At 51.1% G+C, this 26,679-nt stretch overlaps 1 protein-coding gene across 2 annotated transcripts in view; it reads right to left on the reverse strand.

Annotated features, from left to right (window-relative positions):
- Nucleotides 1–1,652: 1,652 nt before the first annotated feature.
- Nucleotides 1,653–26,679, reverse strand: part of Emilin2 (elastin microfibril interfacer 2) — a 57,559-nt gene continuing 32,532 nt past the window's right edge. The window contains exons 4-8 of one of the 2 annotated variants that reach the window (XM_075956216.1): nucleotides 23,541–25,433; nucleotides 6,570–6,935; nucleotides 5,726–5,758; nucleotides 5,056–5,184; nucleotides 1,653–2,582 (exon numbers count right to left, since the gene is read on the reverse strand). In XM_075956216.1, the coding sequence (XP_075812331.1) occupies nucleotides 2,245–2,582; nucleotides 5,056–5,184; nucleotides 5,726–5,758; nucleotides 6,570–6,935; nucleotides 23,541–25,433 (2,759 nt within the window). In that variant the 3' untranslated portion in view covers nucleotides 1,653–2,244. Of the gene's footprint in view, nucleotides 2,583–5,055; nucleotides 5,185–5,725; nucleotides 5,759–6,569; nucleotides 6,939–23,540; nucleotides 25,434–26,679 lie in introns of both variants that reach the window. The other variant, XM_075956215.1, reaches the window with a different exon arrangement.

A 26,679-nucleotide genomic window follows, 5' to 3' on the forward strand; every position in this document is an offset into this window, starting at 1 on the left:
CCCAGAGGACCTGGTCTGTCCGTCCCTTCTGTGCAGACCTGTGTGTGTTCCTCCTTCCCATCATACGATGGCGTATGAAAACAAGTGTACGTTTAGGAGGCAGACAGGGTCCATGTGTTGTAAATGTGGGGAAACAGAATGCTTGTCAGCGGGAATGATCTGGAATCGGCCCGGAGCAGACTTGCGGTCCTCCTGGGTAGTCATTCAGATGGTCCTGTTTGGTGGTGTGCATGTCCGGCAGAAAGCCCCAGTCGTTCGTAAATACTGTCCTTTTTCTCAGTAATCAAGAACTCCTTTCACAAGTTGTACCCTGATCATCGTGGCCATGTGGTGTGTGCCCGTCCCTGTTTGGGAGGATTGCTTGACCAGCTGAGTGACAACTAGACTCTCAAAATGTCTTATAGGCCATTGAAACCATAAGCCTAAGTACTTCAGTTCAGTGTCTACCGATGACTCATGGGCACATGACTTGAGGGGTGTGGTGACTTAGGGGGGCTGCTCCAAACTCTCCTCCCACAGACAGGCATCTCCAAAAAAAAAATTAGGTTCTATTTTCCATCTCCAAAAAAAGATAGGTTCTACCCTTTTAAACCTGTATCCTGCATGGGCTGCGTCTGGCTTTCATTCCCTTTTGTCCTGCAGCGAGTATGGGCTCGCTCCACTTTGCCTGTTGGGTCCAGGAAGGTAAGTCACACACACTGGCGGGCCGAGCTCTAGTTGATGCTCTAGAGACCTGTGTGGAAGCCGGGCATACAGTGGCCATGCGTCTAGTGTCAGGTCCCTGCCTTGGGCCACTGAGCACTTGGCCAGTTTGGCACTGAACAAGGTCAAAGAAGAGTGCGAGAGGAAAGGGCGAAAACGCCCGTGTGCCAGCCGGGTTTTCCTGAAAAACACTGCTGCTGTGGGTTTTTCCATTAGTCATTGCTAGGACAGGCAAGGATACTCTGTAGCCAACTCCCCAGCTGTAGAAACAGGGAGCTCTAAAAACCGCAGTCCAGGCCCGTCCTTCCAACAACCCGTGAAACCCAAGGCATTTTTATAGCATTGGCCTCTTGTGCCAACTGGGCTAAGAATACAACTGTTGACACCCTGGTTTCCCTGTCTGTATCTTCTACGAGGGACCTGGGGGAGTTGCCTTTCCCTGCGGGTGCTTGCCCCAAAGCTGGTTAGCAAAAGCCGCCGAGCTAAATGTCCCATATGTACGTAGAGCTTTTGGATTGCTGGGAGAGGACCATGATGCTAGGCCTCCTAGACCCGTGTGCCTGCCCTCTCAGATGAGCTCAGCTTCCAGTCGGCCATCTGGGTTATATCGGGGCCTCGTGTTGCTTAGGAACTCGAGTCCACAGTGCTGTCTCTGCCAGTGAGCAGTCTCGTCCGCCTGTAAGCAGACCACTTCCCCTACAGTCCCCTCTTCAGCTCCAGGGCTGCAGTAGGCCCTGACCTTCAAGGACATCTGGTCCCTGTTTAGCAGCCAAAATCAGAACCCAAATGTGTACAGCCTGGAAGCCGGAAGGTAGCAGTTTAGAGGCTGGAATTAATTCACACACAAGATTACTTTTTACAGCCATAAAAAGTTTTCTAGGTTGCTCCCCCCCTACCCCCCAGTCCATAAGGTCTGAGATACAGAAGAGGAACATAAGGTGATAGTGACATCTTTATTGACGCTCCCTGTCTTTGCACTTATATCGTACAAGTCATTTAAGGAGCCCAACAAGCTTCATAAATAATGTCTGTTGCACCCCCCCTTTGTAGCAGGGCCCAGGTGATGAGAGATGAGTCCCAGGCGGTAACAAAGCCGAGTGTGGGGTAGCCCAGATTCCACTCTGGGCCCAGGCCCCTTCAGCACTTCAGTGTTCAAACTCTCCTGTGTGCAGCCTAGGGAGAGGCACCCGCTCCAGTGTCCTCCAGGGAAGGCCAGCTACAGGTTGTCCAGCTGCAGCAGGCCCTGCCCAGTTGGGCAGCAGCTGCAGCCTCCACAGGTAGCACCGCATAGGCCCAGTCCAGAAGCCGGCTTGCAGCCAAAGGGACTTGCCAAGTCTTCTGGCTGCCCAGTTAGAGTTCCAGAAAAATGGGGGCCTCCTTAACCATGTGTCACTTCCAAGGCTGTCTGGAAACGCCTGAGGGGTGGCAGTCTCTACAGTGAGGGAAGACCTTTATCCTGGGGGCGGGTGGGGCGTGCGCCAGTGACACACACTGAATATATTAAAGCTTTGGAGTTTTTACAACCTTCCTCCCTTGGCCTCCCTAGAGGTGGGAAAGGAAAGGATACAGGAAAACACCACTGAAGGTGGAGTACATTTCATCAAAGTCTGTGTGAGCCAGCCTGCCCCCAGTCACCACAACATTGACCCCATCCCCTGCCTTCAAGTGCACAATGAGGTGGAAGGCGCCTGGGCCCCCGCAGGTGTGCACAGCCCCAGGGGGACGGTGGTATTCCAGGAACTCTCTCCTGTACCCAGCTGTATGCAGCTGGGCAACACTGGCGTTGGACACAGACAGTACTGCCTCCACGTAGGCATCTCTCTCGGGGGTGAGGGTGGCAGTGATCAAGTAGCGCCCGTCGTACGGCGCCGTGAAGATCCCTAGGAAAATGCAGGCAGACAGGTGAGCCCATCTGGTGCCTCCGCCGCCCATTCACCGTACGAGGCCACTTCAAGTTGCCTCTAATTGTCCCTGGCTTTTAGCACCCGAAGCCCTGGACAAATCAGGATAGTTAGTCACCAAACTTGTAGAAGGCTTGTTGCTTGGGAGATGGTGCCACCCAGCCGCACCTGTTTTTCAGTATGAAGATGAACCCCGGTGTGGCTCTCCCGCTGCACCCACAGACTCAGGCCACTCAGCGCATGCTGGTGTGGTCCTCATTTCATAGCCCACCGTCCTAAGCTTGTAACGACCAGAACGAAAGCTCCAATAACCCGGGACTTGGAGTAGTGTGATTCTCCTCATCTAACCATAGCAGAAGGCTAGAAGACAAACCAGCCTTGACCCTGCTGGGACAGGCAGCCAGTTCCACCAACATTCCCGCCCTGCCGTGTACAATGGCATGTGCTTCCTGAAGACTTGGGCCCAAGACCCAGCCCTTGCCATGTTAAAAACCATCTTCCTAAACCCTGCCTGTCTCTTGGGGCATTTCTCCTCATTGCGTATACCCAAAAGCTAGGCTGCTGGACCCCATTCATAAGACAGCTGATGAGAATGAAACTTGCCTAACCCAAGAAAAGGCAGATACTGAACCACCCAGCCCTAGGAGGCCAGGCTAACTCTCCTCGTCTAGAAGATTCAGCCTCTTGGATACAGGTGCTATTCACTCATGGCCAGAAGCCCTGTTATCCACTAACTCGGTGTCCACATGCTCTGGGAAGTAGCTAGAGGGGAACCACTCAGAACCTCCATCCCAGGGGGGGCGGGTCCCAGGCTCGAGGTGAACCACTCAGAGCCTCCATCCCAGGAGGGGCGGGTCCCAGGCTAGAGGTGAACCACTCAGAACCTCCATCCCAGGGGGGGCGGGTCCCAGGCTAGAGGGGAGCCACTCAGAACCTCCATCCCAGGGGGGGCGGGTCCCAGGCTAGAGGGGAACCACTCAGAGCCTCCATCCCAGGGGGGGCGGGTCCCAGGCTAGAGGGGAACCACTCAGAGCCTCCATCCCAGGGGGGGCGGGTCCCAGGCTCGAGGGGAGCCACTCAGAACCTCCATCCCAGGGGGGGCGGGTCCCAGGCTCGAGGGGAACCACTCAGAGCCTCCATCCCAGGGGGGGCGGGTCCCAGGCTCGAGGGGAACCACTCAGAGCCTCCATCCCAGGGGGGGCGGGTCCCAGGCTAGAGGGGAACCACTCAGAGCCTCCATCCCAGGAGGGGCGGGTCCCAGGCTCGAGGGGAACCACTCAGAGCCTCCATCCCAGAAGGGGCGGGTCCCAGGCTAGAGGGGAGCCACTCAGAACCTCCATCCCAGGAAGGGCGGGTCCCAGGCTAAAGGTGAACCACTCAGAGCCTCCATCCCAGAAGGGGCGGGTCCCAGGCTAGAGGGGAACCACTCAGAGCCTCCATCCCGGGGGGGGCGGGTCCCAGGTCGTTATACTCAGAACCTAGCCTTTAAGTCTGACTGAGGCTTTCCTTTCCCCTCCCATGCTTACTATTTCAATTGTATCCTGTTTATAACTCCTAGAATCTTTCAGGAGGTGCTGGGCCAAGTTTTTATTTGCCTGTCTGGTGGGGGCAAGTCTAGCTCAAAATTGCGTAGAACTTCCTTGATAGCACTGACCTGCTGTTGAGACTAGTTCTCCGAAGGAGAAAAATGTGGCTGTTAGCCTGCTTGCGAAGATCACCAGCCTGTGTGAGAATAAGGGGTTCCTACAGCCAACATAGCCGGAAAGCAACCCCAACTCTGGCACCAAACCTCTAAGCACAGATTTAGACAGCTTGCTGAGATTTGCTGTAAACAGTCTGGATACCTGAATTCTTTCTCTGTCTGACACTGAGGCCTGACATTTCGGAACCAGTGTGACTTAGCCAGATGGTAACCAGGCAGGGGACTGTGGAGAGAGTGGCTAAAAATTACCCGGAAGATGCTGAGGACCCTGCCTACATAAACAGCAGTCGTAACTGCGAGAGCAAGGAGGCAGTGCCCACGGTCCAGACGGGAAGCATCCCGGGGGAGGGAAAGCCCCAAGCCTGGCTGTCCGGAAGGACTCTGTGACAGCACATCGGGAGGTGGCCTAGAACAGGTGTGTGACACAGTGCCAGCTGGAAGAAGGGAAAGGTGGCTGTGCTGTCACAGCTGTACCAGCTTCCACCACACTCCGCACAGGACTCCCTGGAGACAGGCGTAGGTGCTGCGGAGACGCCAAAGCTCACGGTGCAGTTCTGTCTCAGTGTGTGAGGCCCCTTCTGGAGAAAGCACAGCTTGTGTGTGATGAGGCCTTCTGCACCTGCAGCCCAGGAGCTGGAGGTTCGGTGACAGAGCTGCTTCAGAGGACCAACACAGGATGAGGTGGGGGTACCTGCATCTGCATAAAGCAAGCCGGAAGCCCCCCTCCCCCCCCCCCCCCCCCGCACTCACCAGTGGCAGGGTTGTATACGCCTCCATCGTTGACCAGCACCTTATTAAAGAGGACGACGCCTCCGTCACTGGGGAAAGGCTTCTGGGTGAGACCGGCTGAAAAGGATACCAGGGCAGGCAGTGGCACCCCTAGGGCAGAGAGAGGCAAGAGCACATGGACCAGCCTGTCTTCTGAAAGTGTTGATGTAGATTGGGGTACAAGCTATGTTAAAGGTCCGGAGCCTGCCCTCGATAGACCAACAACTAGTACAGAGAAGCTGAACTGGACAGGGATGAGGCACGTGGACACTTCATATGAACACACAGAAAGCTGAATGTATGTGTAAGGAAGAACGCGCTGTGTGGTGCTGGGTACATAAAGAGAATCATCTAGGGAGCTGCTTGCCTGATCCAATAAAGCCTGGGCCCCAGAAAGCTCATCAGGACCACACAGAGCCCAGCCCACCCAGCGCTCCCCTCGGAAAACATGAACAGAGACAGCGTAGGAGGAAAACTCTTGCCTCCGAGCCTCTCTAGGGTTTCAGTCCCTAGAGGCCAGGACCTCAGGGCGGGGCTGTTGGGTGTGGAAGGGCTAGGCTCTAGGCTCCACCCATGCCTGCAGTGCCGAGGGAAGAAGGCAGGAAGTGCAGGGCAGAGACCGCCAAGGAAAACAGTTCCAATCAGGACGTACCTGGGGTAGCTACAGGGGGTGACTTGGGGTAGCCTGAAAAAGAAGAGAGTGAAAAGCGTTAAATCCTGAGCTGGTATTTTCCAGAATGCTTCCTTCACCTAAGTGCTTGAATTGGGCTCTGGAAACAGAGCAAGAACACAAGTTCAGAGATGTCTTCTTCACCTGCCAGCTCACGCTTAGACAGCAGTGCCAGCCTAAGGCAAGGAGAGCCCACCGACAGCCTCGCGCGCCTTCCTCACGACACACACAGCATTCGTTAGGGGTGTGTGTACAAGCATGGTGGGACAGATGTGCAAACGGCCCAAAAGAACATAAGCATCCCTGGAACGGAAACACGATGGACTCCTTCTAGAAAAAGCAACTGTGATGGCCACAGCCACGGTGACTAAGAGCAGGTGTCTCCTCTCCAGTGTCCCACCTTACCAGACAGCCATAGTCCTAAACCAGTTATTGGTGTATCAGATCACTGGGAGGAGCCAACCGAATCTGATTGGAAAGGGACTATGCATGGTCCCCAGTAGGTGTGCTTGGGACACAGATGTACCTTGAGTGCGGCTGGGATGGCCACAGACAGAGATGGCTTTAGGGACTGACTCGGGCTAAGTCATGGCTCTCACCCACGACAGGGACAGTTACCTTTTTATTTCTCTTGCAGTCCTGAGGTGTTCTCAATATCTACATGTCAGATCAGAAAAAATGTGGTTCCTCCAAACTCTAGTGTCCTTGGAAGCTACCCTTCTGAACTTTACCCCAAAGGTGGAAAGTTCACCACAGTGCACACACACAGCACCAGGCATAGGCTAGAGCAGTCGGCCATTCTGGGCCTTCTGAAGGGCAGACTCACCTGGTGCCCCTGCATAGCCTTCTGAGCTAGGGATGGGCCCCTGCCCCATCTGTCCATCCACTCCCTGGGGCAGGCCCCTTCCGGACACGCCCATCCTGCCTGGAGGCCCAGCTTCTCCCGTCTCCATGCTGACCCCACTCGAGCCAGGCAGGAAGGGCAGCCCTGGGCGGCGAGGCCAGGCAGGCAAAGGTGGTGGTTGCAGGGGCTTCTGGGGCAGTATTGGCCGCTGGCCTGTCTGTGGCGGTCTGGCAGGGTCCTCTGGCAGCGGGGTCAGGTGGGGTGGCTCAGTGGGGGCATCCTCTGAAGGTCCGGTGGGTTCTAGTGGGGTCTTCTCAGATGATGGCGGGGGTGATTCTGAGGGTTCCTCTGCTAAGAAGTGAGAAAACCAGAGTTAAAATGTTTCCAGGCCCGCAGTGTGAGGCCTCCATGGCATAACCCTTGATTAGCTACGAACAACCGCGCCTGCGTAGCTGAGGCATTGTCCTCCACAGGATGTAAAGGACACCATGGCTTCGGATGCTCCCCTGGTATCCTCTGAAGGAACTACAGCCGCACTGCCTCCAATCAGCTGGGAAGAAGCTGGGGCCTCCTTGTAGGTGCTGACTCCAGAACTGCACCATCCCAGCTCCAACGCCATGGCCTTTCACAGCATGCTCACATCTTCCCACCAGGATTTCATACCGCTGGCTACCACAGTCTCAACAGCAAGCCAGCCCCAGTGCCAGGCTGGTGGCCTCACTGCTGGCTCCTGAGGGGCCACCCAGGCAGGTGTCCGGAACTTTCCCTGCCCCCGTAGTTGTCACTGACCCCAAAGAAGCATCACCACCACCCTTTCCGCAGGCCTTGAGATCACCAGTGGAGGGACTTCCCAGGAGGGGAACCTCCTGCTTCATGCCTCTCTGAGTGGCCACCACAATGACTCAGCCAAGAACGGCCACCCCTTCCTTTCTCTGGATACATTCCCGGAACTGGCATTTCAGCCAGCCCTGGCTACTGCTCACAAAGCATCTGAAAACGTACCACTTGCAAATGCAAAGACCGTCCACCTCCTTTATTATACTGGTGTCTGCCATGCCCCAGGACAGTTACAATGACAAAATACGTATTGTAGTTCCCCTTCCACGCAAGAATAAGTAGCCAGAGCACCCCAAAAAGTTATTTCTCAGCCTTCTCTGCCCAGTTTTCATGAGAGAATAAACCCCACAGAAAATGGTTCGAGTAAGCACCATTTCAGTTCTCCCGAAGGTAACATCAAGATAATCCCACTGCCAACGCAGGCAGTGAGCAGATGTGATGGGGGTGACTGTCCTGGCATATCCAAGAGGCTGAGGCAGGAGGACACCAAATAATAGGCCAGCCAGCACTACTAAAACTCCTCTCAGAAAAATAAAAACTCACAAGCATTCTTTCTTTAAAAGCTACGGGGCATATGTTCCATGGAAATGAGGGAGGAAACCATGAAAGAGTTAAGGGTCTTGCTCAGGACAAAGGTTAAAGGTCGGTGAGGGAGAACACAGATAAAAAGCCAGGCGTATCAGGAAGGAGGAGAGTTCACAGCGAAAACTTGCTAATATTTTAAACATGGAACTGAAAAGTGTCCGGATACATCTTATAATGTAGAAAATTGTGTTGAGGGTGGTTGGAAGCTGAGAAGATAGCAGCTTTCCTTACGTATCTGAAATCTATTTTCATACATGTGATGTGCGTGTATGCATGTTTTGTATATGTGCGGTACACATGTGTAGAGGTAGGCCAGCGTTAATGTCATTCGTGTGAGACCCGTCATTATGGCTACCCATTATTCACTGGGGCAGGCTCCCTCAACCCAACCTAGAGCTCACTGATATGGCTGCTTTCCTACCCACCTTGCTCTGGGAATCCTCTGTCTCTGCCTTCTGAGGCCTCCACACCCATCTGGCATTTATGTACGTTTCTTGGCACTTCTGAGCCTTCTCCCCAGTCCCTTGTAAAAAGGGACTTTTTCCCTTAAAGGTCACGAGCCAATTATGGGGGCTCATTCCTTTAATCCCAGCACTCAAGAGACAGAGCCAGGAGGAGCTTTGTGAGTTCGAGGCCAGCCTGGTCTACAGATCAAGCTCTGGATCACTTAGACTCTTTCTCAAAAACAAAATAAGGAACTAGGATGCTAAAACAGTAGAGAGACTATTTTGGGAAAAGGGTACCAAGAGGAAGGGGGAGGAGGGTAAGAAATGAATGAGGTGGGTTTCTTAAAGGCACCGAGTCCAAGGGAGATGGCTCTGCAGGTGAAGTGCTTGCCAGGCAAACAAGAGCCTGAGTGCCAGCCCTGGCACCCACGCAAAAAGCCAGTTTCACAGGCACCCGTGACGCAATAGACGATTAGCCTCCACATGCTTACACCCACCTACACACATGATGTGCAGATAGACACATCAAATTTTAAATCAACAGAGGAGGAGATCAGCAGAAGGGAAGAGGAAAGACCCAAGCGCATTGGGAACTCATGAAAATGTCATAAAACCTATTGTAACAACTCATATACACTAATTAGAAACCCACCGCATCTCCTCCTCGGGTTCCGTCCCCATCACCAGTGCCGCACGCTCTCACCTGAGCCTCCCTGGCTTGGCGCCTTTGCTTAGCAGCGCCTGTCCCCTAAAACCTCTTCAGCATCCATCCCTGAAGTCCAGCCCAAACACCACCTCTGCGAAGCTCAGAAGATCTGTCCAGGGGGCTTGAGCAATCTTGCTTCTGAAGCAGGAAGGAACTTGGGCACCTTTTGATTTTCATCTGTCTTCCATCTCCTGCTGGGTTCATTTTCTCCGATCCCCAGTACTGGGCATAGGCGAAGCACGTGACAGAGACAGAGGTTCTCCAAGTATGGGAGTTATGACACTTCACCCAGGAACCCTAATTCTACCCACAAGTCACTGCCATCCTAGGGTCCTACTGAGCGGTCTGGGCACACGGGACCATGATGGCTTTTTAATTTAGGTCTCAACACCAGACACACCATAACAAGTGGAAAACATCTAAGATACTGTCTGAGCAAATGCCTCCGATTCATCTTGGGGAAGTCAGGGCTTTAGGGGCGAGCAGAGCTGCATGCTGGGAAACTGTCACCACCTCATAGGGAGATAACGGTGAAAAGGCTGGTTCTGATCCAGCTTGGGCTCCGCCCAGTGCCACGTGGTGTTTCCACAGATATTTATTACCAAGTCCGAGCAACAGCTGAGCAGCCCTCCCGTCAGCTAGAGAGAACCCTGCTGAACGCACACGTTTCTCATTCAGAAAGTGAGCCAGGGTTATCACCTGAGGAGGGAGCGTAAGGAACACTAAGCCACCAGGGCACCGGGCCTACCTGCAAACAGGTGGCCCCGGGAAGGTGGGAGAGAAGAGGAAGGTTCACTCCATGGGTGGCCCCACCCTGTCCTTCAAAGTTCTGATGAGCTTTAAATGGCTTCAGCACTTAGGAAGCTGAGACAGGAGAATTGTTATGAGTCTGAGGCTGGGATAGAGAGTAAGACTGTCTCAAAGAGGAGTGGAGGGTGTTGATTAGAAGCCAATGTCAGCTTTACTAAGACAAGGCCCTCCTTAGGAGGCTGCAGGGCTATGGTGCTGTCTTCTGCAGAGCTGACGCCATCCACCCACAGGAGTCTAGGCTGTTATCTGCTGCCTCCGTACCCTGGGGACAGCAGGGCTGAGCTCCCGGCAGGCAGGTATCACCATGCACCTGCGGCTGGGTGGTACCTAGTCACAGAAAGACTTTGAGAAGGTGACCCTCGCTGTTACTGCTAGGTCTGCCTTCCAGGCCTGGCTGTGGGAAGTCAGCAAAGCCTTCCTAATTCTCAGCCTCGGACTCTGCAGCGGCCCCTCTTCTCACCCAGGCAGAAATTGACACCTACCAGACGGGCTGACTGTAGCACCCTGCATGAATGTCAAGTGCAGTCAAGATGGTGGTGAGATCTGGTTTCCCTGGGTCCGGCAGGTGTATCCAAACATATGCTCAAGAATGAAAGGGGACACTAACAGGGTAGACGACTCATTCAGAAAAGTGCCCGCCACGCAAGCATGGGGACCCGAGTTTAGACCCCAGCACCCACTGTGCAAAAGAGCTAGGAGCAGGGGCACATGTGTAACCCCTGTGCTTTGAGACAGGGCAGAGACGGTCAGATCCCTGGGGCTTGTTGGCAAGTTGAGAAACTAAGTTCCAGGCTCAGAGAGAGACTCCACCTCAAAAAAATACGGTAGAAGGATGGAGCGACGCCTTGGTTAAGAGCACAGGGTGCCCATGCAGAAAACACAAATTCGGTTCCCAGCACCTAGAGTGGGAGGCTCACAGCTGCCTGTAGCCCAGCCCCAGACACCGATGCTGCTAGCTTCTGTGGGCACCCACACTCATGTGCACACACCTATATATATATCAAATCCTTAAAAAGAGAAAGGTGGAGCCCTCTGACTTCCACACACATGCATACATGCACATACACATACATCGCATACAAAATCACACACATGAAAATCACGTTTTAAGTTTATGGTTATGTATTGGGCCATATTTGTAGCTATTTTGGGCCAATCGCATGTGGCCTGTGGCTCATGGGTTGGATCTTTCAGCCATGTACTGAAGCTGGAGAATCTACTCGTTGAGATTGTAAACTCTAAAAATTCACCATCTAGACATACTGCATTTACCCTATGCTCTCAGCCTTTGGAAGTGTGAGGCAGGAGAACTGCAGTGAGTTCAAGGCTAACCTGGGCTCCATTGGAAGCACCTGGCCAACAAGGGATACAAGGGCTATATAGCAAGAGACTGTCTTTAAAAAACAAGCCCAAAGCGGTAGCAGGATGGTTTAGTGAGTAACAGTGCTTGCTATCCGAGCGTGACAGCCTGAATCCCAGCCTTGGAAACCACATTTTAAGGGGCAGACACGATAGCATCCCAGAACTATAGCAGCATGAGAGGCAGAAACAGAACTTCCTGGAAACTGGAGGACCAGCTAGCCTGGAGCACACGACATGAAAGAAACAAGAGACCCTGCTCCAACAATGGGAGAAGAGAGAACCCACTCCTGAAAGCTGCACTCTGACCTCCATATGCATGCTATGGCACTCACTTGCTATGGCACACACATGCTATGGGACACACACTATAGCACATGCATACTATGGCACACACATGCTATGGGACACACACTATAGCACATGCATACTATGGCACACACATGCTATGGCACACACATACTATGGCACACACATGCTATGGCACACACATACTATGGCACACACATGCTATGGCACATGCATGCTATGGCACATGCATGCTATGGCATATTATGCTATGGCACACACATGCTATGGTACACACTATGGTATATTATGCTATGGCATACGCATGCTATGGCACGTGTATGCTATGGCACACACATGCTATGGCACACACATGCTATGGCACACACATGCTATGGCACACACATGCTATGGCACACACATGCTATGGCACATGCATGCTATGGCACATGCATACTATGGCATATTATGCTATGGCACACACATGCTATGGTACACACTATGGTATATTATGCTATGGCATACGCATGCTATGGCACGTGTATGCTATGGCACACACATGCTATGGCACACACATGCTATGGCACACACATGCTATGGCACACACATGCTATGGCACATGCATGCTATGGCACATGCATACTATGGCATATTATGCTATGGCACACACATGCTATGGTACACACTATGGTATATTATGCTATGGCATACGCATGCTATGGCACGTGTATGCTATGGCACGTGTATGCTATGGCACACACATGCTATGGCACATGCATGCTATGGCACACACATGCTATGGCACATGCATGCTATGGCACATGCATACTATGGCATATTATGCTTTGGCACATGCATGCTATGGTACACACTATGGTATATTATGCTATGGCATATGCATGCTATGGCACGTGTATGCTATGGCACACACATGCTGTGGCGCATGCATGCTATGGGACATGTATGCTATGGCACATGCATGCTATGGGACATGTATGCTATGGTACATGTATGCTATGGGACATGCATGCTATGGCACATGCATGCTATGGTACACGCATGCTATGGCACACACACTATGGCACATGCATGCTATGGGACATGTATGCTATGGCACATGTATGCTATGGGACGTGTATGCTATGGGATACACACTATAGCACATGCATACTATGGTACACACATGCTATGGCACATGTATGCTATGGCACACACACTATGGCACAGGCATGCTATGGCACATGCACACATACTCTTTCTCCTTCTTCCCCGTTTTAATAATTAAGATTTAAAAATAAAATGGAAAACAAACCCATCAAGCTATGGCACCGCCAAGTGCTAAGTGCTGACCATGAGATGTGCCCACGCAGTAGGGCCCAAGTCCTGGGGAAGCATCTACTGCTGCATCCTCAAGCGGGATGAACCATGGCCTTAGCTCAGAAACATGGGCTCCAGAGCCCCGCAGCCCAAGGGCCCAGCTACTGACAGCGAGACAGGAGGCTGGTGTACTGCATGCAGCTGGCGGGCCTGTGAAAGGCCTGCTCGGATCTCACCGGCAATCGTCACACAGTCTGAACTATTCTCTTGGCAGCATGGAAGCGGAAACGCACCTAGGGGATGGAAAACCTGCTCTGACCATACCACTCGCTCGGGATTCAGGTTAGAATGGAAAGACGGTCTGAGTTATAGCGCAGAGGACACTACAGGGGCCTTCAAGAGACCCCGCGGCCACTCCAGTGGAGGAGTCAGAAGAGAAAGACTGGAACCCACAGAAGGACAAAATGGGAACAGGATCTAATTTCTGCTTGGTTCAAACCAGTGGAAACAGGAATCCAGTACAACTGTGTCACGTGTTACTATCTGCGGTGACACCGACAGCCATGTCACGTCTTACTATCTGTGGTGACATCAACAGCTGTAACAGACATGTTACTATCTGCGGTAACACCAACAGCTGTGTCACGTGTTACTATCTATGGTGACACCGACAGCTGTAACACACATGTTACTATCTGTGGCAACATCAACAGCTGTAACACACATGTTACTATCTGTGGCAACATCAACAGCTGTAACACACATGTTACTATCTGTGGCGACATCAACAGCTGTAACAGACATGTTACTATCTGCAGCAACATCAACAGCTGTAACACACATGTTACTATCTGTGGTGACATCAACAGCTGTAACACACACGTTACTATCTGTGGTGACATCAACAGCTGTAACAGACATGTTACTATCTGCGGCAACATCAACAGCTGTAACAGACATGTTACTATCTGCGGCAACATCAACAGCTGTAACAGACATGTTACTATCTGTGGCGACATCAACAGCTGTAACAGACATGTTACTATCTGCAGCAACATCAACAGCTGTAACACAAACACACATGTTACTATCTGCGGCAACATCAACAGCTGTAACAGACATGTTACTATCTGCGGCAACATCAACAGCTGTAACAGACATGTTACTATCTGTGGCGACATCAACAGCTGTAACAGACATGTTACTATCTGTGGTGACATCAACAGCTGTAACACACATGTTACTATCTGGGGCAACATCAACAGCTGTAACAGACATGTTACTATCTGTGGCGACATCAACAGCTGTAACAGACATGTTACTATCTGCAGCAACATCAACAGCTGTAACAGACATGTTACTATCTGTGGTGACATCAACAGCTGTAACAGACATGTTACTATCTGGGGCAACATCAACAGCTGTAACAGACATGTTACTATCTGTGGCGACATCAACAGCTGTAACAGACATGTTACTATCTGCAGCAACATCAACAGCTGTAACAGACATGTTACTATCTGCAGCAACATCAACAGCTGTAACAGACATGTTACTATCTGGGGCAACATCAACAGCTGTAACAGACATGTTACTATCTGCAGCAACATCAACAGCTGTAACAGACATGTTACTATCTGCGGCAACATCAACAGCTGTAACAGACATGTTACTATCTGCAGCAACATCAACAGCTGTAACAGACATGTTACTATCTGTGGTGACATCAACAGCTGTAACAGACATGTTACTATCTGCAGCAACATCAACAGCTGTAACAGACATGTTACTATCTGTGGCGACATCAACAGCTGTAACAGACATGTTACTATCTGTGGTGACATCAACAGCTGTAACAGACATGTTACTATCTGGGGCAACATCAACAGCTGTAACAGACATGTTACTATCTGCAGCAACATCAACAGCTGTAACAGACATGTTACTATCTGTGGCGACATCAACAGCTGTAACAGACATGTTACTATCTGCAGCAACATCAACAGCTGTAACAGACATGTTACTATCTGTGGTGACATCAACAGCTGTAACAGACATGTTACTATCTGGGGCAACATCAACAGCTGTAACACACGTTACTATCTGTGGTGACATCAACAGCTGTAACAGACATGTTACTATCTGCGGCAACATCAACAGCTGTAACAGACATGTTACTATCTGCGGCAACATCAACAGCTGTAACACACGTTACCATCTGCGGTGACATCAGAATTGAAGCCCTTTGCATTACAGCGCTTGATCCACGGCAGAGAGGAGTGATCCGTGGCTGACATTGGCTGTGGATGTGGCTCTGTGGTACAGTGCTTGCTGAGCGCGCACAGACAGCGGGGTCTATCCTCAGCCCGACAGAGAGGTGAACAGTAAAAGCTGGAGGACATCGGAGTCTGTACGTGGGCTCCCTCGCAGAGCTGACTTCGTGCTAGCGGTGTGGTGTCAAGTTTGGGAGTTTGTCTGTCCCACCCACTATGGGCACACACCTGTCTGCCCTGCCACTTGTGATGGGACTTTCCTCCCACTTCTAGAACCCCCTGGAAGAGGTTTTCACTTTATCAGCCGGTTCGCAGGGCTCACCTCACCGTTGCTGAGTGGGACTCTCATGTTCGACCCATGTCTTTGGAAGTTACACAGGACTCACATGTAGCCATAAGGAAGGCTCTGTCCAGAACACCTCTGTTTAAATCAGAAGTTTGCTGTTGTTCTGACATCATTCCTGTATAGTGTGTGTGTGTGTGTGTGTGTGTGTGTGTGTGTGTACACACGCGGGCACACACATGCATGTCAAGAGAAGTCCCTGAGAAGGCCAGAGTGTGGAGTCCCGCTTGGAGCTGGAGTCATAGGAGGCTAGGAGCTTCTCCCCGATGCAGGGTCTTAGAACTGAACTCAGTCCTCTGTAAGAGCCACGCATGTTTTAATTGTTGAAACATCTCTATAAACCCAAAATTCAAATGTTTGATGAATAAAAGCTGCTGTTTACAGCAGCTAGGATATAATAGAAACCAGGCACCCACGGAGAAGAGCAGTCCATGAAGCCAGGCGCCCCCAGAGAAGAGCAGTCCGTGAAGCCAGGCACCCCCAGAGAAGAGCGTGAAGCCAGGCACCCCCAGAGAAGAGCGTGAAGCCAGGCACCCCCAGAGGAGAGCGGTCCGTGAAGCCAGGCGCCCCCAGAGGAGAGCGGTCCGTGAGTCCTGACTGCCTGACTGATGCACGTCTTCACTTATTTTACGTGAGTTCACAGAATTCTGATAGTCCACCACTGTACCTTAAGCCCAAGCTACCCCCAAACTCAGTGGATTTCAAGTCCATGGCGAAAGCCATAAGGATACTACTAGCAGGCCACCAGCCCCAAGCAGACGTCATGGTCCAGTATTTCAGCAGTCTGAGCTGCTTCCTTGTTACAGCTTACCATAAGGAACTTAAGGAGACATAAGATCCTTAAGTCTGTGGCATAACAGAATTCCAAGAGGAGGGATTCCCTGGGGGCAAAACCAGGAGCCACAAAACGAGAAGCACGGCCACACGTTCTCACCACAGAATGTTGAAAGGCTGTCTGTGCTTGGGTCGCGGCAGGGCTGTCCCTTCCTGGAAGCCAGAGAAGAGGCTTCCCTGTCCACAGCGGCATCCCTCAACTCCAGCACCGGCCCTCCTCACCAGTTAGAGGGGAAGTGCTGGTTCCTGGAGAGTCAACCTCAGCAAGAGACTGGCTGGTCCTGCAAACCCACTCTCTGTGGGCTTCATGTTAGAGATGAGGGCTATCCTAGGTCTCGGGCAGGAAGACAGACTCTGGCTTTCCTGTTTCCTGGGAGGGTTAACACTGGGCACATGCTTCTGCTCGAGGGGATGCAGGTGACTAGCCACAGCTTGAGGAGGATGGAATGATTGGCATGAGGAAAAGAAAGCAAACGTGTTTGAACTGTGGCTTCAAGGTCCAACAGTGCCACCATGTGAGAAAATGAGAGCTAGGAACATGGGGACCCAGGCCTACACCCCAACCTGAAGGTCTTGGTGCACAGAGAACAAAGGGCTTGACCAACTCGCCATGTGTTCAGAAGGAAAAGCTTGCAGTCAACAAGGGTCTTAGGATGTGATGTTGTGGGTTCTGGCAGGAGCTGTCTATGCTCTATACTCTCTGTTTGGACCTTACTGTAGAAAAGAAAGGAAAGAGAAGCATCACCCTGCAGCTCTCTGCAGCTCGGCCTGGAAGGGACTGACCCATCCCAGGCTCCGCTCTCCTCCGGGTTTGGGGGTCACATTGCAGGATGAAAATGGGAGACAACTCAGCCAGGAACAGAATCTACACACATTGGGTTAAGAGTGAGTTAAAATGGCGAGGGGGTTGTTTGCCAGTTACCAAGTGCTATATAATCCCTGCTAAAACCATTAAAACTGATTTCCAACTCACAGATAGAAAGGGGGTAAGTGTCCAGGGAGCTAACAACCCACCCAAAGTCACAGAGCTTCGGTACGGGTAGGCTGGGATTTCAAATCTGGGAGAGAACCAACATCTCCTAGTTGTTTTTTATTTACTTATTTATTATGTATATAGTGTTCTGGGCACCAGATCTCATTATAGATGGGTGTGAGCCATCATGTGGTTGCTGGGAATTGAACTCAGGACCTCTAGAACGGCAGTCAGTTCTCTTAACCTCTGAGCCATCTCTCCAGCCCTCCTAGTTGCTCTTTCTAGTACTTCAAGATCCTGGTCGTAGCTATGTGGTGGGCATAAACAGTCTCCCCTCTTTCATCCCGCAGCCTCTCACTTTCTGTCTTGCTGGTACTCTTGACCAAACTTAGTTTTTCAAAAGAACAAATCCATCCCTGTCCCAGGGCATCCCAGGATTGCACCATTCTCTCTGCCTGGACCGTTTTCCTGCACAGGTTGCTGAGGGGTTTATGTCCTCAATCTATTTATATCCCAAATGTCGTCTCCCATGGTGCAGCCCTCCCTGACCATGCAGCTGAAACAAATTCTTGCCGACTATTATCTATTATGTTTCATCTCTCCTCAAGCTTCTGATTGTAACTAAGGTGGACCTTCACTAGCGTGGCTGTTCTGTCTTTTCCTCTAGATTCTAGACCTAGAGCATCAGACCTGTGTTGACTGAGACAGGACATGGCTTCAGACAGATCTGTTAAATAAACTACTAAATCAGGTGTGGCAATACACATCTGTGACTTATTATTATTAATTATTATGTTGTTCATCTTTTAGAAGCTGGGTACCCATCAGAATCCCAGTGTGTGTGTGTGTGTGTGTGTGTGTATGTGTGTATATATACATATATATATATGTATGTATGTATATATGTGAATGAACACACACATATATGTATTGCATACACTCTTACAAATCCCTCCTAAACCCCAGGATAGAGCACATGCCCTTGATGGGATACAGGAGACCCAGCAGAGGCCTGATGGATAATTCAGCCCGCTGCATGGCATCTCACAAGAATATGATCTGCGAGCTAACAATGAACTGGTTAGAAACAGGAGCTTACATTCCTGACCTACACCCAGGTTATGATCTTTGTGCAGGTCCTCAGCCCCTCCTCTGGGCTGGTTCTCACCGTGGGAGAAGTGACTCGTCATGAGAACCCTTGTCTCCCAATATGGCAACCATGTTACTTTTCCAGGGCTGGTCTGCTGTGATCAGAAGAATATGGCAGAAGTGATTCCAGGCTAACTTAGTCCCCACAGGTGAGACCACAGCTCCGCTTTCCCTCTCGAAGCCAGTGCCACGTGTGTAAGTCTGGCTATTTGGGAGGAGCAGGGTATGAGAAGTCCACACGGACACACAGGGAAGGGGCCACATAGGGGATCACCAGGACCCCAGGTCTGTGGCCCACGTGAACGTGAACCTTCCTGCCAAGCACAACACGGAGTTTAGTGGGTATGTGACTGAGTCAGGCTGACGTTAGACAGGAGAGCAGCTGTGCCCTGTGCAAGCCCCCAATACAGGACTAACGGAAAATAACTACCACCAAGATCGGGGCAGGAGATTACATGGCAACAAAATAAAACACCCTTTCACCCCAAAGTCTTCCCACAAATGCCTTTTGAATTCCACCCACTTAATTATCTGTTCATATTCTTCTGGAAGTTTCTCTCATCCCCTTACCTCACGTCTCACCATCTCTCTCAACCTGATTCAGTAATTGCTTAAGCTTGGAGGCTCATCTCGGGGGCTTCTTCCTTTGCAAAGCCCTCTGGGAGGCTGGGGAATGGCCAATTCCCATGATCCTCTTTGTCTGGTTCTCCACCAGACTTTGGTTCACACTTGCCGCCTGTGAAGCCTCCATCTGCTATGTTCGAGGGGTACGCCAGAGCGTGTGAGCGGAGAGCTGGATCTCTGCAAGACCCCCTGCACTGCGCGTAGGCTGTGCGCTCTCTCCCCGGACCGAGGGTGGGACCTGTGATCTCTGCACCCCTCACGGAGCCTCACCTGCTGTCGCTGCTCGGTAAATATCCTGTTACCTTTTAACTGTTTGTGTGACTTCAACCTTAGCCCCAGAGTCACTCCAGGTCCCAGGATTCCTGGGTCTGAGGGTTCTGGAGGTCACAGAATACTACTCTTTAATTTTTGGCTGTCTCAATCCCAAGTTCTCCCAAGCACACACGGTCTGTATTCACAGCACGGCCCCGGTCAGGAGGATGGTGCGTGAAACCACGCTGTCTCCAGAGTTTAGTTTCCAGCTCTGCAGAGAAGAGCCTCAGGACGGACACAGATTCCCACGCTGTCCAGCACTGCTAATTAACTGGAAATATCTGGCTGCATCTGTTATTGTAAAGCACAGACCAGACAGCATTTCGACCACAAGGGACAATTGCCCCGTGAGCACACAGGACTCAACCATCTTAACTCTACATTCCAGAGACGCAGCGGCTGAGATCTGAGGTGGGGCTGTGTCCCCAGATAATCAAGCCTGGGAACCGTGGCCAGTTTCCAGCCCTGCTTGACCCTGGTGACTCCTTATCTACAAATGAACACCGTACTTCAGAGAAAAATCCAGAGCATGTCTGTTTAACTACCATGAACTCTCCCCTCACCTCCTGAGGTGACAGGATTCAGCCTTGACCCTCTCCACAGCTCCTCCTCAGTGGGGGCCCAGTCAGAAATTACCAGAGGCTCTCGGGAGCCAGGAAGGCTCAGCTCTGTGTCACCCGGAGTTAACACAGAAAAAAAGATGCAGGGGAGGACAAGAGAAGAGAAAGTAAGGGAGGGGAGGTTGGGAAATGGCTTCCTCAGTTCACGACTGGTGTTCCGTAGTACCGTGGGCCCTCCACATCTGCATTCAGCTCTGGGAGACACAAGGCTATGTGCCTTGACCTTTGTGTGCTCCCATTGCCCATCCTTAGAAAAATGGACTAAAAAATTGTGGTGCATTTATACAATGACTATTATTCAACCCTTTAAAATATGGCATCTTGAAATGGATAGAACTAGAAAAAAAAAATCATCCTGATTGAGGTAACCCAGACACAGAAAGATAATATTTGTTTATATCTGGATACAGCTGTTAAATGAATGATAAGCTAGCTACAATCCATAGACCCAAGGAGAATAGGCATAGAGGAAAGGACTGGGAGGGGGCGCGCGGGTCGCCCTGGGAGGGAGGAAGAGTTTGGAGAGGGGAGTGGGGAGAGAGACAAGAATGACAGGACCAGGTGGGGAAGGGGAGGGTTGGAGGGAATCGAGGGAGGGAATGAGGGAGAGTCAGCTAGAACTGAAGGACATCTGAGGAGCAGTTTGGAAACCTAACACAGTGGGAAGCAGTACTAAATGACTCTTAATGATGATCCGCTCTACTCAGATCAGCGCCTCATTCGGCGAGCATCAGAGAGGCTTCCCCCTATGGCAGATGGGAACAGATACCAGCAGCCAGGCACCATGCAGAGACACTGGAACACACGGCTCGAACTGAGATGTCTCCATCAAATCCCTCCCCTCAGAGCTCAGGGAACCCCAAGGAAGCAGAAGGAGTAGGGGAGATAAGGGATGGAGGACACCAGGAAAACCCTCTAAGTCAACACTAAGCAATGCTCGTATGAACTTGCCGAGACTGAAGCCGCAAGTACAGGGCCTGCATGGCGCTGCACCAGCTCCCCTGCATGTATATCATGGATTTTGGTTTAATACTTTGATAGGAATCTTGAATGTGTGAACAAGTGGGTCTCTGATTCTTGTGCCTGCTCTTGGGACTCTTGCTTTTCTGTTGGCTTGGCTTGGCCAACTTTGATATGAAGGTTTTATCTTAATATCCTTTATTTTGTCATGTTTGGTTATTTTATCTTTTCTAATGAGAGACAGAAAAAAAATCCAGGGGAAGGGAGGTGGGAGGAGGAAGGGAGACTGTATTCAGATTATATTATATGAGAAAAGAATCTATGATTAGGGCTGGAGAGATGGCTCAGAGGTTAAGAGCACTGCCTGCTCTTCCAAAGGTCCTGAGTTCAATTCCCAGCCACCACATGGTGACTCACAACCATCTGTAAAGAGGTCTGGTGCCCTCTTCTGGCCTGCAGGCATACACACAGATAGAATATTGTATACATAATAATTAAATAAATATTTTTTTAAAAAAGAATCTATGTTTAATTAAAGGGGGTACCTCCATAAGATTGAAAGTGTAGGCAGACCTGTAAGTCATTTTCTTAACTAGTAGTGTGGGAGAGCCTAGCACATTGTGGGTGGGACCACCCCTGGGCTGGTGGTCCTGGCTTCTATAAGAAAACAGGCTGAGCAAGCCAGTCAGTAGAACTCCTCCATGGCCTCTGCATCAGCTCCTGCCTCCAGGTTCCTGCCCTGTTTGACTTCCTGTCCTGACTGCCTTCGATGCTGAACAGTGAAGTGTAAGCCAAATAACCTCTTTCCTCCCCGAGTGACTTTGTCACGGTGTTCCATCATAGCAACAGTGACCCCAACTAGGACTAGAAAGTTCTGGCTTGTTCCTGGGCTGTAGACAAGAGAAGATCAGAAGAAAGCATCTTTATCCTTCGAGGATTATGTGTTTGTCTTAAAGCAAAACTTTCGCTATGAAATACATTCCTCAAAACTATCAAGAGACTGTCACTCGGCCATTTACGCATTTGCTGGGTGTCTACACTGCAGTAGGCGCTGCTTTTGGCACCATGGCTGAGCTTCCTAGGTGACAGAAGTACGGGGCTTTCAACCTGCTCCAAGCCTGCCCTCACACCGCACTCGGTCACGGTCCTGTATGTATCTGTGAACATGACACAGCGTCACCCTATCTGCCGCAACTGTACTGGATCAGGAAAGGGAAACGGTGGTGACAAAGACAATAACAATACAAATGAGAGATAAATGGGTTAATGAGGAGGGGATTCTCTTGGCGCAGGCAGAGGTGACACTGCCCCGGTTCTCTTTGCGGGGTCCCCTCACCCCGCCGGGAGCACGCAGCACAGATCACTTCTTCGCCATCTGTCTGTGGTGAATCAGATTTTCTTTCCTACTTTCAGTGTGTTACAGGCTGACTCTTTATAAAGCACACAGACCATGTGCCTAAATGCTGCCATGAAGTTATACTGTATTGTAAATGCCTGGGGTACGTGCATGTATGTGCAGGGGTCCATGTGGGAGCCTATGTGTGAGTGCGTGTGCATGTGAGAGTGTAAGCATGCATGTGTGAGTGTGTGCACATGAGGGCTATGTCTGTGAGCGTGTGTGTGAGTGTGAGTGCATGCAAGTGTGTGTTCATGTGTGTTTCTTTTGAGACAGGGTTTCACATAGCCTAAGTTTGCCTTAAACATGTGAGTGTGTTTATGTGTGTGTGCTCACACATAAACATGCATGTAGGGTGTGTACGTAAGCATGTGAGTGAGTGTGTGTGTTTCTTTTGAGACAGGGTCTCATAATACCTAGATTGGCCTTAAACTTCTGATCTTCCTGCCTTCACCTCCCAAGTTCTAGCCACCATAACTCCACCTCCTGATGTAGGTGGGTCTTTTATCTATCTGTTGCTTTCATTGGTTAATTAATAAAGAAACTGCTTGGCCTTTGATAGGACAGCAGCTTAGATAGGCGGAGTAGACAGAACAGAATGCTGGGAGGAAGAGGGAAGTGAGGCAATCGCCATGCCTCTCCTCTCTGGGTCAGATGCTATGGAGCCAGCCACCAGGTCAGACATGCTGAATCTTTCCTGGTAAGCCACCACCTCGTAGTGCTACACAGATTATTAAAAATGGGTTAATCAAGAGTTAGCCAATAAGAGGCTGGATCTAATGGGCCAAGCAGTGCTTAAATGAATACAGTTTGTGTGTTGTTATTTCGGGGCATAAGCTAGCTAGGCGGCCAGGAGCTGGGCGGCAGGAATGCAGTCCGCAGCTCATTACAACCTCCCTTGAGGTGGTGCTGGGAATTGAACTCGGGGCCTCACTCTGCATCCCCAGGCTGGCTGATATTCTCACTAGGCATGTTGCTTCCGATCCACAAGCTGTCACTGACCTATGGATCGTATTTGGTGAAGCACTGACGTAGTTAATTCCCCAACCGTCTGAAAGGCTGGCACAGCTCTGCCACGAGCCACACGCGCAGTACCGGAATGGGGCTGCCAATCCACTTACTTGCTGATGGCTGGAACTTCACCAGATCTTGCAAGTCTGTAGATATCTGGAAAACGTGGCTGTAGAATTGCTGCACAGAGTTCTTGAGGCCAGAGATGTCTCTGGAGTGTGACCTGAGAGTCCCGTTCATCTGCCGGATGCAGTTCCACAGACTGCTCACGTGCTTGCCCAGCCCCTCCTTGATCCTCTGCAGACCCCCGGAGATGGCATCTAGCCTGCTGCAGGTCTGCTCCAGCTGAGACACTCTGCTCTCCATCGCAGACACCCCACTCTGAACCCCGTGAGCACTCTCCTTGCAGCTGTCCAGCTCAGCCAGCACTCGGCTCTGCAGCTTCTGCCAGAGCTCCTCCAGCTGGCCGCAGCACGGGGCACCAGGAGACGGGACGGTCCCCACTGTCCTCTCTTGCTCCCCAGTCTTGGTAAACCCACTTGCTTCGGCACTGTCACCGGCTCTGCTGTCGCTCATTCTGCTCTGCGAACAAGTCCCCTTACATTCCGAGGGATTCAGCTGAGAGTGGAGAGAGCTGAAGTCCTCTCGAAGTCTTTGAATGCTGCGACCTGTTTCTTGGAACTTCCTGTACATCGTATCGTTGAGGGATTCCAAAAGGCTCAGGCTGACGTGTGTGAGGTCCTCTCCGCTCGGCAAACTGCCATCTATCCCATGAGGCAAGCTCTGCAGACAGGTGTCCTCAACCACTTGAACTTTGTCCTTCAGGCGACTCAGCTCCACGAGGATCTGCGCATTCCCTGCCCCTGGCTGCCCTGGCAAGGCAGGGTCCGCTGGTGTCAGCTCCACCTCTGAGCCGTTGGCCACCTGCAGAACGATCCCCAGACGGTCCTCCAGGGAGTGAATCTTCTGATTGAGAAGCTGCCGCAAGTCACCTACCTCACCACTGATGGCCCCCCGAAGGGTCTCCTCGATGTAAAAGCAATGCTCTTCTGCGTTCTTCTCCGTCACGTTGATCCTCGCGTCCAGCTCGGTCCATCTTGCATCGAAGTCCACATCTGATTCCGGACCGGAGAGGCGGTCAAACTCATTGTCCAGCCGCCCATTCAGCATCCTGGTAGCCTCAGCGACTCTCTCGATCTTCTGATCTAATGTCTTGATCTGTTGGCCAAAGTCACCATTCTTTTGACTGTCACAGCACCTCGGTTGGGCTGAGGGATCCGGCAGCCGGGCTCGAAGGTCGGCGATGTCTTTTTTCAGGCTCGCCTCCTTCTCCGCAATCAGGTCTACCACCCCCAGGTAGCTGCTGCCGTACTCATCACACTGCTCCTGCAGGCCCACCAGCTTGTACTCACACGTGTTCTTCAGGTCGGCCAGCTTCCGGTCCATGCCTTCCATGAGCTCTTCCCTCAGGGCATCTATCTTGCTGTCCACGTAGGCCTGGTACAGCTCATTGGTTGTCATGGTGACTGTGGGGCCCTGGGCCGCCTCCTGCAGCTGCTTGAGCTGCCCTTCGTAGCCTTTTACCTTGCCGTCCAGCTCCTCCAGCTTATCGCTCTTGGTCTTCAGTGTGTCTTTGACTTCAGCCAGCTCAGACTGGATGTCCTTCATGCCAGAGTCCTTGCTGCTGAGGAGGCCCGGCAGCTGGCTCGGCTCTGCGTCTCCGGCAAAGGCGCCGTCAGGGGTCGGCTGTGGGAGCCACGGGGCTGGCCCTTTGCTGCCATCATCTTGGATGGTGTGTCTGAGGTTCTCCTTCAGCCCTACCATGGAGGACTGGAGGTCCAGCACCATCCTGGTGAGCCGCACAACCTTTTCCTCCAGCGCCTGGACTTTGGTTTGCTTAAGTTCCGGAGGACCTTGCTTTGGATCTGCTGCCGGGTCCGGTTCTGCTGTATCCGTTGGCGACAGAGTTTCCTTAGGCTGTGAGACGTGGCTTGGATCAGTATCTGAAAGAAAGAGCAGGACTTGAATGGCCAGTTTCTGCAAGGTGCCTGGAGGAGATCCTGAAGGCTTCCGTGGTAGCCTCCCTGACTCCAAGCACTTCTGGGGCAGAGAACAGGTTCGGAGACAAGCAGACCTCCTTTCTACTTTGGTTTTGCTATTTACTGTTTGTGTCTAACTCTGGGAGCTACACTGCCTTCCTCTGCTGAAAAGTATGCACAGGAAGCAAGATAATCCGTGATGTCTGTCACTCTGATGCCACCATATCATATATCATATCATAACATCTACTGTGTCATGTGACTGTATCATGCCCAGTGAGCTGTAGATACCCCACTGCTGACAGCTGGTGCTAAGATGCCACAAAGCATGCCAGAGAGATCCAACATGTGGGCACCAGCATCCCATAGTTGAGGTTTCCTCAAAACACCTCCAGAAAATCTTCTTTTCTCTTTGCTTAGCATCCTTATGCTAAAAGGGTCTTGTTTGCCCTTGTTGTGAAGATAATGGATACTAAATGCAAAAAGAGATGTTTTCCTAGCATGTGTGAAGTCTTAGGTTCAATCCCCAGCACAAAAAAAAAAAGGAGGAAAATATAAACATCTAATAATCTTACACTGAGAAAAAGAACCCAGGAAAACGATCTGAAAGATGAATAATAGCCACAGTATTGAATCCCGAAGTGCAATGACATCGTCGAGAGAGGGCACTAAGTTAGAAATCGGATGACATGGATAGAGAAAGCACGAAGTTAAACAAGAAAGAAAAGACAGACGCTCCAGAAACCCATGGCAACGGAATAAAGAGTGAGAAGCAAAGCGGCCACACCCTGGATGGCAAGCAGAGGAGGCGGAAGAGGAACTCTAGATAAGGTCCTCACTGGCAGACCTGGCACGGAAAGGAAGCAACCCAACAACAAGGACGCAACCACATACAATGCATGTGTGCCTAACAACGAAAGATCCTGGAATCCAGAGCGCTGTGGCATTTTGGCTTCATGTTCCTTATCTCGTCTTGTCTCTTGTCTCGCAACAGCAAGCAGCTTTTAGTTATTAAAATCCACTTAGCAGGAAAATAAGACTTAAAACCTAATCTCCAAACTCCTAAGCAAGTGCTTTCCGGAAGAGAACTATGAAGAACACATTGGAATTTTTATTCTATCTTAAGACACTAGAAAAAGAGCTGGCCCCTATACTCAGGAGAGACGGCCCCATCCCTCACCACAGGCCAAGGTGAACCAAACCTGAGGGG

This window comes from Microtus pennsylvanicus, chromosome 22 (assembly GCF_037038515.1).
Source record: "Microtus pennsylvanicus isolate mMicPen1 chromosome 22, mMicPen1.hap1, whole genome shotgun sequence".
Taxonomy (NCBI): Eukaryota; Metazoa; Chordata; class Mammalia; order Rodentia; family Cricetidae; genus Microtus; species Microtus pennsylvanicus.